The sequence below is a fragment of the Loxodonta africana genome, chromosome 21 (assembly GCF_030014295.1).
Source record: "Loxodonta africana isolate mLoxAfr1 chromosome 21, mLoxAfr1.hap2, whole genome shotgun sequence".
In the NCBI taxonomy this organism is placed as follows: Eukaryota; Metazoa; Chordata; class Mammalia; order Proboscidea; family Elephantidae; genus Loxodonta; species Loxodonta africana.
Window position 1 is genome coordinate 12,220,928 of NC_087362.1, and position 22,791 is coordinate 12,243,718.

Genomic DNA, 22,791 nt, shown 5'->3' on the forward strand with positions numbered 1-22,791 from the left:
ATCCCAAATTCTCATAAAAAGACAATACTTAATGGTCTGACTGAGACTAGAGGAATCCCGGTGGTCATGGTCCCCAAACCTTCTGTTGGCCCAGGACAGGAACCATTCCCGAAGACAACTCAGCAGACATGGAAGGGACTGGACAATGGGTAGGGGAGAGATGCTGATGAAGAGTGAGCTACTTGTATCAGGTGGACACTTGAGACTGTGTTGGCATCTCCTGTCTGGAGGGGAGATGGGAGGGTAGAAAGGGTTAGAAACTGGCAAAATTGTCAGGAAAGGAGAGACTGGAAAGCTTGACTCATTAGGAGGAGAGTAAGTGGTAGTATGGAGTAAGGTGTATATAAGCTTGTATGTGATAGACTGACTTGATTTGTAAACATTCACTTAAACCTCAATAAAAATTATTAAAAAAAAATGTGATGTCTTCCTTCAGGGATTGATCCTTCCTGATGATGTTCTTAAAGTAAGCAAGCCAGACAATGTTCTGTTGTGATCTATTAGGTTTCCATTGGCTAATTTTCAGAAGTAGGTCACCAGGCGTTTTAGCTAGTCTTTCATAGTCTGGAAGCTTTGCTGAAACCTGTTCACCAGTTTGACCCTGCTGGTATTTGAAATACCAATGGCATAGCTTCCAGCATCACAGCAACATACAAGCCACTACAGTACAACAAGCTGACAGATGAGTGGTGGATTTCAGGCTTTGAATGATATATTATTCTCTCTTCAGAAAGGATTTATGTTTGTTTTTATCAGAGAGCTAGGGAGCCGACAATTGTGAATTACTTTATTCCAATTTCAGAAATTGAGATGATTCCAAACTGTTTACTTTTTTGCCCAAGCTTCTGTATTTCTAGTTTATTCTGACTTCAAGGTTGTAACTCCCTGGAATCTCAAACCAATTCATCAGGGTTCCGTGCTTTTATAAGCTCTGAAATGCAATTTTTGTCCCAATCTGTCAAACTTTCTCTAAGGTTGTTAAGCACTTAGCTACTGCTCCTGAGATTCAATGCCACTTGGGCGGAAATCCAGTTACAAATACTGGGCTCATTTTTATGAGTTTCTTTTTTCTTAGGTCTTAGCCGTGTGATTTCTCACTGCTGTGCTAGCTCTCTGATGCAGAGATTTTTTTTTTTTAACCTTGGATCTAATATCTAACTGTTTTCAGTGCAAGGTTTGGTTTGATTTAAAATATTGGCTTATACATTTATTGTCTGAGTGACCAAAAAAGAATTTCAAACTTGGCAATACCTTAGTTTCCTTATCAGTAATATCTGATTAGCAAGGTTATTTTGAGAATTAAATGATACAATGTCTATAAATCCTGTGCCCGAGAGAGCAGGAAGTAGCTGTTGTTTCTATTGTTAGGTAAACTAAAGTTCCTCAGCTGTTATAGACTGAATTGTGTCCACCAAAAATATATGTCAACTTGGCTAGCTGTGATGTCCAGTGTTAATGTGATTGTTCACCATTTTATCATCTGATGTGATTTTCTTATGTGTTGTAAATCCTACGTCTATGATATTCATGAGACAGGATTAGAGGTAATTATGTTAATAAGGCAGGACTCAATCTACAAGATGAAGCTGTATCATGAGTCAATCTCTTTTGAGATATAAAAGAGAGAAGCAAGTAGAGAGACATGGGGACCTCATGCCACCGAGAATGAGGAACCAGGAGGGGACCATGTCCTTTGGACCCAGGGTCCCTGTGCTGAGAAGCTCCTAGACCAGGGGAAGATTGATGACAAGGACCTTCTCCCTGAACCAGCAGAGCTAGAAAGCCTTCCCCGGGAGTTGGCACCCTGAATTTGGACTGCTAGACTCCTAAATTGTGAGAGAATAATTTTTTTTTTTTAATTCAGCTGCTTCTGGTATTTCTGTTATAGCAGCACTAGATAACTAAGCCAGAATTTGGTACTGAGAGTGGGGTGCTGCTCTAAGAGATACCTACTATGTGGAAGTGTTTTTGAAACTATGAATGGGTAGAGATTGCAACAGTTTTCAACTGCCTGATAGTAAAAACCTAGATTGCCTTGAAGAGACTGTTGGTGGAATTATGAACATTGTCTTAGTCATCTAGTGCTGCTCTAACAGAAATACCACAAGAGCATGGCTTTAACAAAGAGAAGTTTATTTCCTCACAATAAAGTAGGCTAAAAGTCCAAATTCAGGGCGTAGGCTCTAGGATAAGGTGTTCTCTGTCAGCCTTCTCATCAATATTCCCCTGAACTAAGAGCTTCTCCATGCAGGGACCCCAGGTCCAAAGGATGCACTTTGCTCCCAGCACTGTTTTCTTGGTGGTATGAGGCCCCCTTATGTCCCTGCTCACTTTTCTCTTATATCTCAAAACTGATTGCCTCAAAACACAATCCAATCTTCTAAATTGAGTCCAGCCTCACTAACACAACTGCCACCCATCGTTCCTCATTAACATCATAGAGGCAGGATTTACAACATATAGGAAATTCACACAATACTGAAAATCATGGCCCAGCCAAATTGATACACACGTATTTGGGGGAACATAATTCAATCCATGAGAGACATCAAAGACAATTCTGGGGAGAACCCAGAAGGAAATAAGGAGAGCTGTAACGTCAGAGACGGCACAGATGTGACTGCAAAAAGCAGCAGCAGAGAAACAGCAGCAGCAGAACCAGGAGACTGGCAAGAGGCAGCACTGGAGCCTACCCGTGGAGCAAGAGATCTGAGTGCCTTGGCGCAGGAGACCTCCTGGCAGAGTGGAGGTAGCCTTGCTGATCCACGGAGCACAAGAGCTTAGTACCTTATGGTCAAGGTTTACTGGCAGAATAAGGTGCCTCTAGGCACTTATCAGTAGAGTTAAGGAGCTTTGGAACACTTGCCCCAGCAGGGCAGATGTGGGCAGCAAGACCTGAGGGGCCAAGAGGCCAAGGAACTAGAGAGCGGAAACTGAAGAGACGAGACACACAGGAAGCAGAGCTCCCTTAGTCTCAAAATGTTGGGCCACAACCTCTGGGTTCTCAGAGTGTGGAGCCATGGACTCTGGGGTTTCAAAGGGTTGGGTCACAGCCTCCTAGATTTCAGAGTCAGATCTTCACCAACTTGGTTCTGGAGTGTGGGGCTGCCATTCACAAGTGCCAGCAGAAGGGGGCAGTATGCATTGCCCAAACCTAAGGAGGCAGGGCTGCCATACCCAAGGGGCAGAAGAACAGGGCCTGCTCTGTCCAAGGGGGTAGGGTCACCACTAGATGGACTAGAAAAATGGGGCCATCCAAGCTGAGGGAGTAAAGTTGCCATTCCAGTGGGCCTGGAATTCTAAGCTGAAGCCCACAGCTAAGGGGCATCCACCCAGAATCCAGAGAGTGTGGCTGACACCCAGAGTCTAGGGGGCAGAGTCATTGCCCTAAATGGTCTCAGAAAACAGAGGATTATTTCCAAGCCTTGAGAGCTAATGTAATCTGTTCTGCTGACTTGCTAGGTGCCTGTTATCCCTTCTTTTCCTCCAATTTCTCCCATCTGTAATGGAAATGTCTACCTTGTGCCCATTCTACCAAAGTACTGTGGAACCAGATAACTTGTATTCTAGATTTCACAGATGAAGATGGATTTTTGGAATTTGGACTTGGAGTTGGTTTAAGACTTTTGCAATGATATGATGGGGTGAATGTGTTTTACATGTGGCGAAGATATGAATTGGGGGGGGAGAGGAGGGAAAGCATGGAAAGTTATGGATTGAATTGTGTTCCCCAAAATGTATGTCAACTTGGCAGGGCCATGATTCGCAGTTTTGTGTGATTGTCCACCATTTTGTCATTTGATGTGATTCCCCCATGTGTTGTAAATCCTAGCCTCTATGATGTTAATGAGACAGGGTTAGAGGTAATGAGGCAAGACTCAATCTACGAGATGAGAACGTATCTTGAGACAATCTCTTTTGAGATATAAAAGAGAGAAGCCAGCAGAGAGACAAGAGGATCTCATGCCAGCAAGAATGAAGTACCAGGAGGGGAGCCTGTCATTTGGACCCAGGGTCCCTGTGCTGAGAAACTTCTAGATCAGAAGACTGATGACAAGGACATTCCCCCTGAACGAATAGAGATAGAATACCTTCCCCTGAAGGTGACATCCAAAATTCAGACTTCTAGCATCCTAAACCTTGAGAGAATAAATTTCTGTTTGTTAAAGCCATACACTTGTGGTATTTCTGTTCTGTTATAGCAACACTAGATAGCTAAGACACCAGCTCTCACCAAACTACAGGTAGAAATGAAATCACTTTAAAATAATTCATATTTTACTAGCACATTGACCACATGGGAAATAATTAAATCTCATCAATTTTTAGTTGTTTCTTTGAATCTCCAGAGCTGCTGTAGCACAGTGTTTTTACATTCTTCCACTCTGGACTCCGTTTTAAATGATGCATGCCAATTAACCAACCGAAGACCTTACATCACTGCTAGTATCTTCATTGCAAACAAAGATTCCTTTTCTAAAGAAGTATGCTTTAGTCAGAAATACTCAAAACTTCCTATATTCCCCCATGGCCCTATATCTCATCAGTTTTTCCTAAATGTAAGCCACAAAGAAATGGGAAGCATACGCATGTCTTCCATTCTGTGTCTTATTTTTCAAATAGGGCTAGAAATTTCAATTGCTTGTGTTACTAAAAAAAAAAAAAAAAAATCCCAAATAGTAACAATTCCTTTTTTTTTTTTTGCACGAGGATCTGTAACTCTGCAGAACTGGTCCATGGAGATGTGGAATGCATAGTAAACTGCCTTTTCCCATCACACCCTGTTATGGCTTGAATTTTGTCCCCCAAACGTGTGTGTCAACTTGGCTAGGCCATTATTCCCAGTATTGTGTAATTGCCCCCCCATTTTGTCATCTGATATGACTTTCCAATGTATTGTAAATCCTACCTCTATGATGCTAATGAGGCAGAATTAGAGGCAGTTATGTTAATGAAACAGGACCTGATCTACAAGATTAGGTTGTGTCTTAAATCAATCTTTTTTGAGATATAAAAGAGAGAATCAAGCCAATAAGAATGCCGCTGGGAGCAGAACAAGTTCTTTGGACCTGGGATCCCTGTACCTGGGAAGCTCCTCGACCAGGGGAAGATTGATCACAAAGACCTTACTTCAGAGCCAACAGAGAGAGAAACTCTTCTCCTGAAGCTGGCACCCCGAATTTGGACTTCTAGCCTCTTAGACCGTTAGAGAATAAAATCTCTGTTTGTTAAAGCCATCTACTTGTGGTACTTCCTGTTACAGCAGCACTAGATAACTGAGAAACACCCCGAGCCTTCTCTGCTTCTGGAGCTTGGACACTGATATGCTCCCTGTAGATCTCTCTTTCCTGTCTGCAAATCAACTGATGAAAGTAGATGCATGGAGTTTGTGGCTGATGTACCAAGACTTGTCTCAAACCCGTACTGTTTTCCAGTTACAACTTTTGTTATTTTCTCTCATAATTTTATGTTGCACTTAGCAAAAAGTTGTTGACAGCTATATTAAAATTTATCTTAAAAACATCTATATTGAATGGTTAATTCTGTCCTCCAAAAGTGAAATATATTTTATCCACTTGTTTATTTTTTTTTTTTAATAACATCGATTTTATTATATCTCACAATTTTGTTGGTTAGGAATTCAGGCAGGGCTTAAATGAGTGATTCTCCTGCTCCACACAACATCCACTTGGTGGTATTCAGTTGGTGGGTCTGCGATGGCTTGCTCACACCCCTGATAGTTTGGTGGGAGTGGCTGAAAAGAGGGTGTGAGAGCTGGCCCCTCTCTTTCACCATGTAGACTCAGGGCTTCTCCATATGGTCTCTGCAGCATGTTAGTCAGACTTCTAAAATGGTGGCTCAGAGCTCTCAGAGACTAAGTTGGAAACTGCCAGTTCTCTTAGATGTAAGGGCAGAGGTAGCCAAGTGTCATTTCTTTCATACTTTATTCATCAAAGCCAATCCAGCTTCAAGAGGAAGGGAAATAAAGCCCACTTCTCAAAGAGAAGAGTGTCAAAGAATTCCCAGCCATCTTTAATCTGTCATAGGCTTCTTCTAGTTTGATTTTAACTTCATAATTCCCATTAAATAGAACAGTCCCCTCTCCTGAGTTGTTCTGACACATTGTCTTTCTTAAGCTGTCTTTCATGTCCTCATCTCTGAGCTCTGGAACTGTCAGGGGTCTAGGCAAAAGGAGGGCAAACTCAGGATAGGCAGAGCTATGAGAGAATGACCAAAGCACTCTGCATGCCTTTTCCAGAAAGTGATTCAACCCCAAAACACTCTGCCCAACCTCTTAAAATACCTAAAATAGGATACAGGGGGTCTTCAGACCCACTCTGAACCCAGAAGCCTGGGAGGGAAGTCTTAAACCTATAATCCCATATACGTAATGACATATTACATGAGGTAGGATATTGGAAATATTAGTTTTGTTTTCATCCTTTGGAAAGAAAAATCTGTGCTGCCCCTCACTGGGTAGAAATTGATGGCTAAAGAACACACAAGCCAAGATAATGCCAACTTAAGGCCTGTTTTGTTTTTTTTTTTAATTTTATTGTGTTTTAGGTGAAAGTTTACAACCCAAATTAGCTCTCATTCAAATATTTATATACAAATTATTTTATGACATCGGTTGTAATCCCTGCCATGTGCCAGCACTCTCCCCCTTTCCCTTTCAACCCTGTGTTCTCAGTGTCCATTCATCCAGTTTTCGTGTCTCTGCCTGCCTTCTCCTCTTTGCTTTTGAGCTGGTGCTGCCCATTTGGTCTTGTGTACTTGACTGAGCTAAGAAACATTCCTCACATGTGTTATTGTTTGTTTTATAGAACTGTCTAATCTTTGGCTGAAAGGTGGGCTTTCGAAGTGGCTTCATTTCTGAGTTAGCAGGGTGTTGGAGGAACATAATCTCAGGGGTTCCTTCAGTCTCTGTCAGAACAGTAAGCCTGGCCTTTTTTGTGAATTTGAATTTTGTTCCACATTTTCTCCTGCTCTGTCTGGGACCCTGTAATGAGATCCCTGTCAGAGCTGTCAGTGGTGGTAGCCAGGCACTGCCTAGTTCTTTTGGGTTCAGGATGGTGGAGGCTGTGGTTGATGTGGTCTGTTAGTTCTTTGGACTAATATTTTTCTTGTGTCTTTGGTTTTCTTCACTCTCCTTTGCTCTGAACATGATGGGACTAATATGTATGTTAGAGGGATGCTTACAAGCTTTTAAAACTCCAGATGGTGCTCACCAAAGTAGGAAGTAGAACATTTCTTTAGGAACTATGTTATGCCAGCTGATCAAGATGTCCCCTGAAAACAGGGTCCTCAGTTTTCAGGCCCAGTAACTCCATCCCTCAAGGTGTTTGGATGTGTCTAGGAAGCTTTTATGACCTTGCCTTGGTCAAGTTCTGTTGACTTTCCCTATGTTGTGTGTTGTCTTTCCCTTCACCAAAGTTAGCATTTTTCTGCTGTTAAGTCAGTGATTTCGATTTTATACTGCTCCCTTCCCTTGTAACCGTTAAAGTTTTTTTTTTTTTTTTTCTCTGCACGTAAACCTTTTTTTGAATTTTTATAATAATGCTCTCATACAGTATTTGTCCCTTTGGGACTGACTTACTTCACTCAGCATAAAGCCCTCCAGGTTCATCCATGTTGTGAGATGTTTCATGGATTCATCATATTCTTTATCGTTGCATAGTATTTTATTATGTGTATATACCATAATTTGTTTATCTATCATCTGTTGATGGGTACTTAGGTTGTTTTCATCTTTTTGCTATTGTAAATAATGTTGCAATGAACATAGATGTGCATATGTTTATTCATATGACGGCTCTTATTTCTCTAGGATATAGTCCTAAGAGTGAGATTGCTGGATCTTGAAGTATTTCTGATTGTAGCTTTTTAAAGAGGTCCCATATCATTTTCCATAGTGGTTGTGCCATTTTACATTCTATCCAGCACTGCATAAGAGTTCCAGTCTCATAGCAACATCTCCAATGTTTGTTATTTTCATGTATTTTTTGATTAGTGCCAGTAATGTCTGAGTAAGAAGTTGTCTTACTTATCTAGTGCTGCTATAACAGAAATACCACAAGTTGATAGCTTTAACAAACAGAGATTTATTCTCTCACAGTCTAGGAGGCTGGAAGTCCTAATTCAGGGTCCCAGCCCCAGGGGACAACTTTCTCTCTCTGTCGGCTCTGGGAGAAGGTCCTTGTTATCAATATCCCCTTGGTCTAGTAGCTTCTGAAGTGCAGGGACCCTAGATCTAAAAAACATGCTGTGCTCCTGGTGCTATTTTCTTGGTGATATGAGATCCCCATGACTCTCTGCTCACTTCTGTCTTTTATATCTCAAAAAAGATTGGCTTAAGACACAACCTAATCTTGTAGATTTAGTCCTGCCTCATTACCATAACTGCCTCTAATCCTTCCTCATTAACATAATAGAGGTAGGATTTACAACACATGGGAAAATCATATCAGATGACAAAATGGTGGACAATCACACAATATGAGATACACAGCCTAGCGGAGTTGACACATATTTTGGGGAACACAATTCAATCCATAACAGATAGTATCTCATTGTAGTTTTGATTTGTATTTCTCTAATGGGTAAAGCAAATATGTCACTTTGAGAACTAAGGTGTGCCTGATCCAAGCCATGGTATTTTCTATTGCCTCATATGCATGTGAAGGCTGGACAATGAATAAGGAAGACTGACAAAGAATGAACACCTTTGAATTATGGTGTTGGCTTAGAATATTGAATATACCAGAAAAACAAACAAATCTGTCTTGGAAGAAGTGCAGCCAGAATGCTCGTTAGAGGCAAGAATGGTGAGACCACGTCTCACACGCTTTGGACATGTTACCAGGGGAAATCAGTCCCTGAGGAAAGGCATACATGGTTGGTAAAGTAGAGGATCAGCAAAAAAGAGGAAGACCCTCAATGAGGTGGATTGACATAGTGGCTGTAACAATAGGCTAAACATAACAACAGTCATGAGGATGGTGCTGGATCGGCCAGTGTTTCATTCTGTTGGACATAGTGCTTCTTTGAGCCACAACTGACTCCGGGGCACGAAACAACATATGTCTGTTTGCTGCAGGAATGTCTTCTTTGGTGAAGTGTCTGTTCATATCCTTTGCCCAATTTTTAATTGGATTTTTTGTCTTTTTGTTATTGAGGTATTGAATTATTCTATAGATTTCAAAGATTAGACCCTTGTCAGATATGTCATAACCAAAAATTATTTCCCACTCTGTGGGTTCTCTTTTTAGTCTTTTGGTAAAGTCTTTTGAAGAGCGTAAGTGTTTAATTTTTAGGAGTTCCCAGTTATATAGCTTATCTTCTGGTGTTTGGGAAACCCTGGTGGCATAGTGGTTAAGTACTACGGCTGCTAACCAAGAGGTCGGCAGTTCAAATTCACCAGGTGCTCCTTGGAAAGTCTATGGGGCTCTGTCCTTAGGGTCGCTATGAGTTGGAATCGACTTGACGGCGGTGGGTTTGGTTTTTGTTTTTTTCTGGTGTTTGTGCATTGTAAGTTATGGTTTATATTCTATTTATGCCATGTAATTGGGCCCCAGACATTGTCTCTAGTTTTTCTTCCATGATCTTTATTGTTTTAGGATTTATATTTAGCTTTTTGTCGATTTTGAGTTAGTTTTTGTGTATAATGTGAGGTATGGGCCCTGTTTCATTTTTTTTTAACAGAAGGCCATTTCATTTTGCCAGCACTATTTGTTAAAAAAAAAAAAAAAGTTTTTTTCCCCACTTAATGGACTTTTTTTTTTAATGGACTTTAGTCCTTTGTCAAAGATCAGCTGGCCATAGGTGGATGGATTAACATCTGGGTTCTTGATTCTGTTCCTTTGGTCTGTGTGTCTTTGTTATACCAATACCAGGCTGTTTTCACTACTGTGTTTGGATAGTAGGTTCTGAGATTAGGTAGTGTGAGGCCTCCTACTTTGTTCCTTTTATTCAATGATGCTTTTCTTATCCAGGGCCTCTTTCATTTCCATATAAAGGTGGTGATTAGTTTTTCCATCTCATTAGAGAATGCTGTTGGTATTTGGATCGGGAATGCATTGTATCTACAGATTGCGTTGGGAAGAATTGACATTTTCCCAATGCTGAGTGTTCCTATCCATGAGCATGGTATGTTTTTCCATATATGTAGGTCTCTTTTTGTTTCTTGCAGTAGTGTTTTGTAGTTTTCTTTGTAGGTCCTTTACATCCCTGGTTAGATTCATTCCTAAGTATTTTATCTTCTTAGGGAATCTTATAAATGTTTCCCGATTTCCTTTTCAAAGTTCTTATTGTTGGTGTATAGGAATCCAACCATCTTCTGTATGTTGATCTTGTATCCTGCTACTATGCTGAATTTTCTATTAGTTCCAGTAGTTTTCTTGTGATATCTTTGGAGTTCTGTATATATAGAGTCATGTGATCTGCAAATAGGGCTAGTTTTACTTCTTTCTTTCCAATTTGAATCCTCTTCATTTGTTTTCTTGCCTTATTGTTTTAGCTAGAAATTCCAGTACAATATTAAATAGGAGTGGTGATAAAGGGCACCCTTGTTCCCATTCTCTTAGAGAATGCTTTCAGCCTCCTTCCACTGAGAATGATGTTGGCTGTAGGCTTTGCATAGATGCCCTTTGTTATATTGAGGAACTTTGCTTCTACTCCTATTTTATTGAGAATTTTTATGAGGAATGGGTGTTGGGATTTGTCAAATATCTTTTTACGTTGGTTGAGATGATAGTGTGATTCTTTTGTTTTATTTATGTTTTGGGTTTTCTAATGTTGAACCATTCTTCCATACCTGATATGAATCCAGCTTGATTGGGGTGTATAATTTTTTTGATATGTTGAATTCTATTGGTTAGAATTTTGTTGAGAATTCTTGCATTTATGGTATGAGAGATATGGTGAGTAATTTTCTTCTTTTTTTGCATCTTTGCCTGGCTTTGTTATCAGGGTTATGCTGGCTTCATCGAAAGAATTTGGGTGTATTACTTCCTTTTCTATGCTTTGAAATAGTTTGAGTAGTACTGGTATGAGTTTTTTTCAGAATGTTGGTAGAATTCTTCCGTGAAGCTGACCCAGCCAGGACTTTTTTCTTTGGCAGTTTTATTTTTTTTAATTACCTCTTCAATCTCTTCTCTTGTTATGGATCTGTTCAGATTTTCTACCTCAGCTTGTGCTAGTTTAGGTATGTTTCTAGAAATTTGCACATTTCCTCTAGGCTCTCAAACTTATTGGAGTACAGGTCTTCATAGTATTCTGTTATGATTCTTTTCATTTCTGTTGAGTCTGTTGTAATGTCCCCAGTCTCATTTCTTATGTGGGTTATTTTGTTCCTCTCCAGTTTTTTCTTTTGTCAGTTTAGCCGTTTGTTTGTTGATTTTGTTGATCTTTTCAAAGAACCAACTTTTGATCTTGTTGATTCTTTCTGTTGTTTTTCTGTTGTCTATTGCATTTATTTATGCTCTAATCTTATTATGCCCTTTCTTCTGGTGCCTGTGAGCCTTTATTGATGCTCTCTTGCTGTTTGTTCTAGTCGTAGGGCTAATTTTTTGCTTTTGGCTTATCGTTCTTGTTTGATGTGTACATTTATTGCTACAAATTCACCTCTGAGCACTGCCTTTGCTATGTGTTTTCATTATCGTTTGATTCTAGGATTTTTTTTTTTAATTTTTCCTTTGATTTCTTCTATTACCTAATTGTTTTTAAGCAAGGTGTTATTCTGTTTCTGTGTATTTGATTTTTTTCCTTGCTTTCCTGTTATTGATATCTACTTTTACGGTATTGTGATCGAGAGAATGCTTTGTATTATTTCCATCTTTTGGATTTTACTGAGGGTTGCTTATTGGCCTAAAATGTGGTGTGTTCTCTAGAATGCTCCATGTGTGTTGGAAAAGAATGTACAGTTTTTGGCTGTTGGGTGGAGGGTTCTATATAAATCTATGAGGTCAAGTTGGTTGATTGTTGCCATTATATCTTCTGTATCTTTGTTGATTTTCTTTCTGGACATTCTGTCCTTTGCCAAGAATGGCGTGTTGAAGTCTCCTACTATTATTTTGGAACTGTTTATCTTTTCAATGCTGTTACAGTTTGTTTTATGTATTTTGGATCCCTGTCATTGGATGTATAGATATTTATTAAGGCTGTATCTTCTTGATGTCCCCGTAATCATTATATAATGTCCTTTCTTGTCTTTTATGGTTGAATTTGCCTTAAAGTCTATTTTATCTGAGATTAGTATTGCCACTACTGCTCTTTTTTGGTTACTGTTTGCTTCATATATTTTTTCCATCCTTTGATTTTCAATATATTTATGTCCTTTTGTTTAAACTATGTCTCTTGTAGGCAGCATGTTTACAAGTCATTTTTTTAAATCCATTCTGCCACTCTCTGTTTCTTTACTAGTGCATTTAAGCCATTTACATTTAGTGTTATTATTTATAGGCATGAGTTTATTGCTGACATATTGTTGTGCCTTTTTTTGGGTTGTTGACATTCCCTTTGTTCCTTTTACTTTCCTGTGCTGAGTTCCTTTTGTTTGTGGATTTTCTTTTCTTCCATTACTAGAGATTTTGTGTTTATTAAGTTTTTATGTTTTTCTACTTTTTTATTTTGATGAGCAGGGTTTTTTTTTTTTTTTTAACTGCCTTTGTGGTTACTTATTTACCCTCACCTTTCTAAGTTTAAGCCAGTATTTCATTACTTGTTATTATATTGACTTACTTTTCCTTTGAAAGTTCTGCACCTACACCATTTATTCCCCCTTTTATTGTTTTGGTATTGTCATCATTTACAAATTGACATCTCTATTTCCCTGTGCCAAGTCTTTTACCTTTGTTATATTATTGAGAGTTCTTTACCTAAATTTGTATACGGCTGATGCTGTCCTGTGTCCTAGACTATGGTTGTTGTTCTATGTTGCTGGTTCTCTAACCATAGGACTCCTTTTAATATTTCTTGTAAGTTTGTTTTGGTTTTTATGAATTCCTTTAATTTTTGTTTATCTGGAAATATCCTAATTTTGCCATTGTATTTGAGAGAGAATTTTTCAGGATATATTTTCTTGGTTGGCAGGTTTTTTTCTCTTTCAAAATTTTAAATGTCGTGCCATTGCCTTCTTGTCTGCATAGTTTCTTCTGAGTATTCAGAGTTTAGACTTATTGTTTCTCCTTTGTAAGTGATTTTTCGTTTTTCTTGAGCTGCTTTTGGGGTTTTTTCTTTGTCCTTGATTTTGGCAGATGTGATTATGATATGTCTTGGTGACTTCTTCTGGGGCCTATATTATAGGGATTTAGTTAAGCTTCTTAGATGTTCACCTTTTCATTTTTCATATTTAGGAAGTTTTCTGCCAGCAAATCTTCAACAATCTTCTCTGTGTTTTCCATTTTCTCCCCATGTTCTGGAGCTCTGGTCACATGCAAATTTTTGCTCTTGATTGTGTCCCACTTAATTCTTAGATTTTCTTTGTTTGTTTGTTTTTTTTTTTTTATTCTTTGACTTTTCCTGGAACAAGGTAGTGTCCATATATGTGTCTTCAAATCCCACTGATTCTGTCTTCCATTTTTTCAAATTTGCTCCTAACACCTTCTATTGAGTTGTTCATTTTTGAAACTTTGTTTTTATCATTTGGATTTCTAGTTGCTGTTTTTGTATGATTTCGAATTGTTCAGTTATTTTGACATTTTGTTCTTGTATTATTTTCCTGAATTCTTCTATTACTTTGTTTTCCAAGATTTTGCCTATTTTTTTTCCCCTTTGGGCTTATCTGTGTTTCCTTGATCCTTCCCTAATCTTTTGGCGATCCCTAAAAATTAGCCTTTTGTATTTTATATCAGGTATTTTCTCTGCCTTTTCTTCTACTGGAAGGTCATCTGACTCTTTGTTTTGGTTTCTTGCTGGAGTCATCTTGTCCTGATTTCTTTTATTTTGGTATTGTCTGCTGTCTCTGAGACATTAAGTATTATTTTCTTTATTTATTGATTGTATATTTGTTTGTTTTGTCCTTCTTTTTTTGTTTTGTTTTGATATGTCAGGGTGATCAGGCCAAGGGTGCTTTGCTGCTTGCTAATCTGTGGGACTATAGCTCTCATCACCTTGTCTGAGTGAGCATTGCAGCAGCAGGCAGAGTGAGCCTGCTTTGCTCTATGCTGGTTTGATGAGGTTCCTGGGGGCAGATTGGGTGGTATCTGCCTTCTGATGTTGGTCCAGTAGTGTGAGAGAGTTCACAGCCCCTCCCAGATAAGCAGAGGTGTCAAATAGGAAGTGGTATGGTCTCACTTCCCATTGTTCAGTAGTTGGTCAATTGGTGGAAGGGTAATTGTGGTGTGGCCTCAGTGCAGCAACAGGCCTAAGTGCCAGTGGCAATCTAGTCACAGTGTCACAGCAGGGGCCGGGGTGAAGGGGGGTGATGTATGGGTCTAGGTTGGGGGAGAAAGAGAAAAAAAAAGAGAGAGAAAGAAAAAAAAAAATGTAGCCAGTGAGTAGCTGCAGGATGGGTCTTGGGGCTGGTGGGAAGGGGGCAGAGGTGACTTATGGGACTAGGCAGGAGGTAGAAAGGGAAGAAAGAAAGAAAAAGTAAATAAAATAAAATAAATGCTGGCATGGTGGATTGGGGGCAGTGGCAGGCTGGTTCACTAGCTGCACTCTATCTGCTGTGGTGGGGGCTGACAGAAAAGGGTGAAAATGGCCTGTATGGCTAAGTGGGAGGCAGAAAGAAAAGTAAGAAAGGAAAAAGAAAAAAAATGGCAGCACAGTGAGGGCCAGTGAATGTGGGTGGGGCAAACCCACATATTGTGGGAGGGCAGGGGAGCATGCCTTGTGGGGCTAGGTAGGAGGTGGTGATAAAAGAAAGGAAATAAAGAAAAAAGATGGCAGATGGGTGGGAGCCAACAGGTGGGAGTCGGGTGGACCTGGGGCAGCAGTAGGCCAGTGGCTCTCTATTTGAGTCTGCACACCATGGCCCAGTGAGAAGGGGGTAGAAATGGCATATGGGACTAGATGAGAGAGAGAAACAAGAGGATGAAAAGGAAAAAAAGAAAAATAAATAAAAAGTTGAAAAATGGTGTGGCAGGAGTCAGTGGGTAGTAGTGGGTGGCCCTTGCATGACGGTGGGCCAGTGTTTCTCAGTTGTGTTGGTGTTGTATAGTCCAGCATGTATGCAGGAATGTGGCGTATGGGGCTAGATGCGAGGGAGAAAGGGAAAGAAAAAAAAAAAAAGATGGCATGGTGGGAGCCTGCAGATGGGGGTAGGATGGAGACAGGGCAGTAATGGGCTGACGGCTTTCTAGCCAAGGTAGTGTGGCATGGCCCATTGGGAAGGGGGTGAGGTGATATACAGGGCTAGGTGGGAGAGAGAAAGAAAAGGAAAAAAGTGGAAAAATGGCACTGTGGGGGCCCAAGGGTGGGGGAGGGTGGACCTGGGGTGGCAGCGGGCTGGTGGCTCTCTTGCCAAGCAATGCTACATGGCCCATCAGGAAGGGGTGGAGGTGGCATACGAGGTAGAAGGGTGAGGGGTGGGAAAGCGTGTTTCTCTGGCTGTCAGGTGCTCTGTCTCCTGTTGAGAGCTCTGTGAAGTTACTTTCCCATACTCCCTGTCCGGGGTTGTTGCTAGCTGCTTTCCAAGATGGCGATGCTGTGCAGTGTTAGTTGGCTGGGGACCTCCAGTCAATATCTCTCCTTGTTCTCTGTTTTTTTGTCAATTTCTTTTTCCATTCAGTGTTTAATCTAGTTCTTTATCCCTTCGTCTGATGCTTAGGGTTCCAGGATTGATGTTTATGTCTGTTTTTGCTTAGGTTTTGGAGGTCTTTGCTACAGAGTTTTGGCCTGGCGCATCTGTCTATGGCACCATGTTGCCTCCAGTCCTTATTACATATTTTTGATACATTTTGATGCTTGGTTTCAGTGCTGAAGTGGTTTCTGCCAGTTTTTTTAAAAATTTAAGTCTTCCTGAATTTTCTAATTAGTATGTATTTATAAAAATAAGAATATGTAAAACAGTTAAGTGAAAATAATATTAATTGATTGAAATGTGTATAAGCCCTCACACACTTTTCAAAAAAAAAAAAAACTACACCATAGAGAAAAAAATCAAAGTTTGGAAGTCAAGCTAATTAACAATAAATGATTTTGAGGAGATTCATAAACAAAAAACTATTCTAAAAAATCCAAATCTTTCGAATCTACTGGTGATGGGTAGTTTGATAACAACCTTACTAACTTGTTATAAATATGACAGTTTTGTTGAAACTAGGAGGTTTAGACCAAAATAAATAAACCTCGATAATAAAATTTCATATCCAAAACTCATTCTAAATTAATCTTAGATTTCTTCCCATTGGCTCTTCCCACCCCCAGAGTTTTAACTACTTAAAAAAAGTTTTTGAATATTTATGTACACATGACGTTCACTATTTAAAAACTAGAGTAAAATTCAAGACTGCAACGGGGCATCATAAATAAATATACTTATTACTGGGAGATTTCTAAATGGCTACTCTTCTCTGAATGGTTGTTATTGTTGTTAGGTGCTATCAAGTCAATTCCAGTTCATAGTGACCCCATGTGATAGAGTAGAGCTACCCCATTGAGTTTTAAAGGCTGTAATTAACTCTTGATTGCCATATCTTTTCTCTGGCAGAGCCACTTGTGGGTTCGAATTGCCAAACTTTTGGCCAGTAGCCAAGTGCTTAATCTTGGCACCACCGGGGCTCCTCTGTTGTGAGTACTGTCTGCTTATGCTCACAGGGTTCAAGGTTCAGATATTGTTGTAACAAGAAGAAAGTTCTAGGAGAAATATACCAGAGCAAGAGTTATAGATGACGGGATATCCACATATCCATAGCCCTCACCCCTTTCAGAAAAGGATAGACTATGTAAAAATGTTTTTTACCCAATGACTCAATGTGATGGAGCTGACAATAATTCCTTTTGAATCAAAATTGTAAATCTGTAAAAATAAAATCAGCTGTCATAAGCAATTGGATTGAATGGATCTGTATAATTGAAGGAGACATAAGGACTAAAGAAAATTGGAAATATTTCTTTGTTCAGAAATTTGTTATTTTTTAATAGGCATATTTCTGCAGAGTATGATTTGAATGCCTATTATAAACATGAAGATTTTGCTTTCAATGGAAGCAATAGGAAGAAGGGAACGAACCTATTATTCTCTTCACTCTAATCTCATTTCTCTGTTCCCATTCACTGATACTTTCCAAAGATTGTAGACTATAGAAGGGACCAGACTAGTCTACACAAATGTGAACACACCTTAAGGATTCAAATTTATGTTCTGTATACTTTACTGGTCTTAATGCAATGCTTTACACCTAACAAATCATACGAGAGCTCGAAATGCATTGTTTCTACATTGAATTTAATATCAACAGAGATTTAGGTACATTTTGACATGAGAGGATACATTTACAGAATAAATGCACTCTAATTTTATAGTTACTGAACTATTCATGGTTTATAAAAACTTTCAAAAAGCTTATGTATTGTTTTTAATAACTTAATCATCTTTTACTTATGCTCCCTTTATCCCAGCCAATGTGAATTTCTGATTAATCAAATTAAAGTAGTGCTTATTAATTTTTACATGCCATCTCCAAAGAACTGTAATTTCTTAAATATATCATACAGTATTAACAATATAATGTTTACTATGTATTAAATATATTAATTAATATAAAAGTAATCTCATAATTTTAACTTATAATGAAACATATTTCAGTATTAAAGAATAGAATAATTCGGTCCTTGACTATTATACATAATGTATTTTAGAGAAAGAGATAATTTTTATTAGATTATCTGGTATGAGATTATTTACCAATGATAATTTACTGATGATACATCTTCCATACTAGTTTATAGTAGTGATAATAGATGTTTTCCTCCTTTCAGCTTATTTTAGATACTAATCATAAAAAAAAAAAAAAAAAAAAAACCGTGTTGCCATGGAGTCAACTCTAATTCACAGCGGCAGTATAGGACAGTGTAGAACTGCCTGTGGGGTTTCCAAGGTACAGCTGATGAATTTGACTTGCCGACGTTTTGGTTTGTAGCTGAGCTCTTTACCACTGCATCACTAGGGATAATTATATAATCATATAATCCATGAATATTTATGTTCTTAGTAGAAACTATTTCAAGAGTGTTGGTCATCAAAAATGTTAAACATGGAGTGTATATATATATATATATATGTGTATATGTTATCCCTTTCTTTTTAAAACTTCCAAGAATAATGCCAGTCTCCTTGGTAAGTATTGATAATTGTTGTTAAATAAATACATGAATATGATTCTACTCATAGAATTCTTGTCTTCTATAAAATGGATTTTTACATATTCTTATCCCTGGTGAATCAGTATAATAACTTTTGCATAAAATATTTGGAATCAAATGCTTTTTTAAAAAATAAGAGCATATTTCAAATGGACTTTCAAAAGCAACTCTGTCAGATCAAATTTCAGGAAAACATGGTTATTGTAATAGCTTATTTTGGCTTTGGAATATATCAAAACAAAATAAGGTTTAGAAATATTAATAACAATAAATTCTCTTGATCCCACTACTCATTACATCTACCTCCCATTTCTTTTTCCTCTTTAAAGAAAAACTTCTTTAAAGATCAAGAATTAATTTGTCTTACTAAAACAACAATAATCTTAAATTTTTCTCACTGAACTGTTTAAAAGGAACTTTTAAAATGTTGAGAACAATCAGTACTTGGAGAATTAGGGTTAGGGCATTAGAATTTTAAGGCAGACATTAGTCATCAAGATGAGAGGTTGAGTTGGCAGTTGAATATAAATCAGAAACCCAAGCACAGAGAAATTATTGAGAAATCATTAGCATATATAGATGGTGTAGATAGAAATTGCATAGAAAAATGAGTGTAGGTAGAGAAGAGAGGAACTTTTTCTATGTGTTTGGGGTATTCCTGCTTTTAAGATCCAGAAAGTGAAAAGGAACTGGAAAAGAGATTTAAATGAGTGAACCAAGAGACCTACATAGAGGAGACCACAAGAAGTTTATGAAGGGAACCACCAACTGTGTCAAATGCTGCTGAAATATAAATTAGATGAAGACTACTAAGAGACTATGGCAATGCGAATGTTGTTGGTGATGTTTACAAGAGCAGATTCAGTGGAATGGAAGGAATATATTAAGAATGAGAGGAGAAAAATTGAGGAGAGCAAATGTGGACTATTATTTCAAAGTAATTGACTAGAAAGGGAGACAATAGCTGTTGTTGTTAGGTTCTAGGTCATAGTGACTCTAAGTACAGGAGAACGAAACACTGCCCAGTTTTGTGCCATCCTCATAATTGTTGTTATGCTTGAGCCCATTGTTGCAGCCACCATGTCAATCCATCTCATTGAAGGTATTCCTCTTCTTCACTGACCCTCTGCTTTACCATGCATGATGTCCTTCTCCAGGGACTGGTCCCTCCTGATAACATGTCCAACGTATGTGAGACGAAGTCTAGTCATCCTTGCTTCTAAGGAGCATTCTGGCTGTAGTTCTTTCAGGACAGGTTTGTTCTTTCTTTTGGCAGTTCATGGTATATTTAGTATTCTTTGCCAACATCATAATTTAAAAACACCAATTCTTTTATGGGCTTCTTTATTCATTGTCCAGCTTTTGCATGCATATAAAAAAACCACCAAACCTGTTGCCGTCAAGTTGATTCTGACTCATAGCGACCCTATAGGACAGAATAGAACTGCCCTATAAGATTTCCAAGGAGCACCTGGTGGATTCAAACTGCCATGGCTTAGGTCAGGTGCACCTTAGTCCTTAGAGTGACATCTTTGCTTTTAACACTTTAAAGAAGTCTTTTGCAGCAGATTAACCCGCTGCAGTGCGTTGATTTCTTGACACACAAGTAAAATGAAATCCTTGACAACTTCAATGTTTTCTCCATTTATCATGATGTTGCTTATTGATCCAGTTGTCAGTATGGTAGCAGATAGGATGATTTTATTAGAAGTGGATGAAGTTTTTAATATGCCTGCTTACTTATGGATGTCATCAAGTAGAGAGAAAAAAAATGATAATACAGAAGTGATATCCTTGATTATGTCATGGATGGAATCCAGGGTGTAATGTGTGGTGTTACTAGTTCAGTATACACAGTCATCTATTACTAAAACAAAACAAAACAGAAAGGAGATTGAAGAGTGTTATTGGTTCTTATCTAGGCAAATTGGTATTTTTCGGTAGAAAAATGTAGAAGTTAATTTTGTGATGACTTAAAGGAGGAGTTTTGCAAAGAAAAAAAGGGAATGGATTAGAAGCAGTAATGTGTACTTATGAGAACTCAACAATGCCTGTAGGCCCTATGTTCTTGGATCATGGAGCCAGAACAAATGTAGCTTAATTTTAAGAGGACAGGAAAAGCCATTTAATATCTGCTGGTAGAGGAAAAGTTCTGAAGAACCATTAAGGAGGTACTGGCATTATTTTTTCTTTTTGTTTTAGAATACATTTTCCAGTTTCCACAGGCCATACTGGAAGGGAATTTAGTCGAGCAGTAATAATCAAAAAGAAAGTGTCACAAAAGACTCTTTTGTCCTTCAGGAACAAACAGATCAAACAGAGAAGAAGCTTCCGTTTAGGGAGGACGCAGGAGTGACGGAGTGAAGGTCATTGTGTGGATAAGTGTCCATAACTAGTCAAAATCTCTAGAGCAAGGCCATGGCTAGTGGGTGCTGTTGGCTGCCATACTGAGCGTTCAGAAATACCATTCTCATGTAATCACTGAGACTGGGTTTCAGAGTTTAGCTTTCCTACCACATAAGTGTGGTAGACAACTTAATGGTGATGGTTTTAAGGCACATTCTCACTCCTCCACTAAAAATTCTGGCAGGAGGAAACATGGGGAATTTAATAACTTGACTCTGCTGTGATCAAGGGTGACCAAAAAAAGTCTCAGGTCTTGGCAAGCTCTGAGTTCAGTGGCAGAGCCAGGAGGATATGATGATTGACAGTCTCCAGGAAGGTAACTTCTGCTTGAGCATGTCAGTTGCAAACACCATGTGTGCTGGGGAAATCTGCTTCACTTCCCTGAGCAGAGTTCTGTGGATGAAAAAATCATTTGATCCTGGCAGGCAGGCAGGCACAGGCCATCTGTGGCACCATCCTATCTAAATAAAGAGCTAGAGAGGGGTGCAGTCACACTTATGGGCTTCTAGGATGAGCAGCTGTAGGAAAAGAAGAAATGTTTCAAGGAGAAAACTAGCTCTTTATCTTTCATGGACACAGATTCTCATCATATAATACCAAGGTGCACAGATTACATTTATAATTATATCTCAATCTTGACCTAAAAATTCCAGGTTTGAACAGATTATGCTGTAGATGAATGATGACGTATCAGTGAAAGCAGAATGAATTTAACTAATAAAAGAAGCACTCTTATTTGAGAAAAGAACATTGCTATATGAGAATATTTGAACATTAGTATTATTTGAGAATTGCTGTTTAAGATTATAACATAATGTTATTGTATAATGTATTGGACCTTTCCGTCATTTTATTATGATGCTTTATTATTATGAGAACAATTTGCAAAACTTGAAAGGTGCTGTTTTTCCCTCAGTAAAAGCTGTATGAGTTGTATTTTATAGCTGAACTTTCATATTTTCTTACACTTGAAACACTAAGGATATTTTAGTTAAAATTGCAATCAGAAATCAAATTTAGGTACATACAGATTTTGAAAGCCTGGGGCAAACAATAAGCTAACGATATAATTTGGAAATAGCTTTTGTTTCTAGGTTTAATTCAAAATAATTTCACCTATGGCAATTAGGCTGAATACATATGAAACTTTATAAATACTGTCTGTAAATCTATAAACACCTGTCTTATATTAATATTTACTGTATGGTATTTAAAACTTTGTTTTTGATGGCATATTCGCTTAGTATTTCTGTTTTATATTCACAGGTAATGATTGCTAGATTTTTTTTTTAATTTCTATATATTTTTTCTCATTTGTAGTTTGGTTGCTACAAAGGAAACAGATAGTGCAAGATCTCGAAGTGCTCCAATGTCACCTTCTGACTTTCTTGATAAATTAATGGGGAAGACATCAGGATATGATGCAAGAATCAGACCCAATTTTAAAGGTAATTGTTCTGCTTAGTACCCAGACAAACTCAGCTTGTAGAGAGAGTAATATCAAATTCATTATTTAGAGGACAAATATGGACAATTCTTCAAAAATATAGAAGGAAAGGACAAAGAGATAAAAGCTGGACACAGATGACACAGAAAGAGACCAGATATTTTAAAAGAGAATTGATTCGGAGAAATAACACAAAATGATGCCAGCGTAACCAGCTCTATGTCTCTCTCAGTCATTCTTGGGCCATTGGCTCCCTTCTCCATGTGGTCCACACCTTAAAAGTCTCTGCCATTAAAGTAAATATGATTTTCCTCCCAGTCTCTTTGGTGTGATTAAATTGATTATCATTTTTATTCTGTAATGTCATGTTAATGTGTCTTAAGAGAGAGTGAAGCAAAATTATTCTCAACTTCCCATCTTGAACTTGAGGCTTTTGTGTGCCATTGAAAGCTATAACCAAGTTTAACAGGTTGAAGAGAAAATGAAAGTATGTCTATAAGAAGATAAACATTATTTCACTAGAGTGTTTTATCAATCTTCATTGAAAATATCCACACAGGACATACACCAATTCAATAATTTCTATATGTTCAATTCAGTGACACTGATGACATTCCTCATGTTGTGCA

The 22,791-nt window shown here is 38.2% G+C and overlaps 1 protein-coding gene across 2 annotated transcripts in view; it reads left to right on the forward strand.

The window, feature by feature from the left end:
• The window catches only part of GLRA3 (glycine receptor alpha 3), a 240,913-nt gene that overhangs the window by 39,453 nt on the left and 178,669 nt on the right, over window positions 1–22,791 (forward strand). For both annotated transcript variants that reach the window (XM_003415819.3, XM_003415818.3), the window contains exon 2: window positions 22,036–22,163. In XM_003415819.3, coding sequence (XP_003415867.1) covers window positions 22,036–22,163 — 128 coding nt within the window. The remainder of the gene's footprint in view (window positions 1–22,035; window positions 22,164–22,791) is intronic.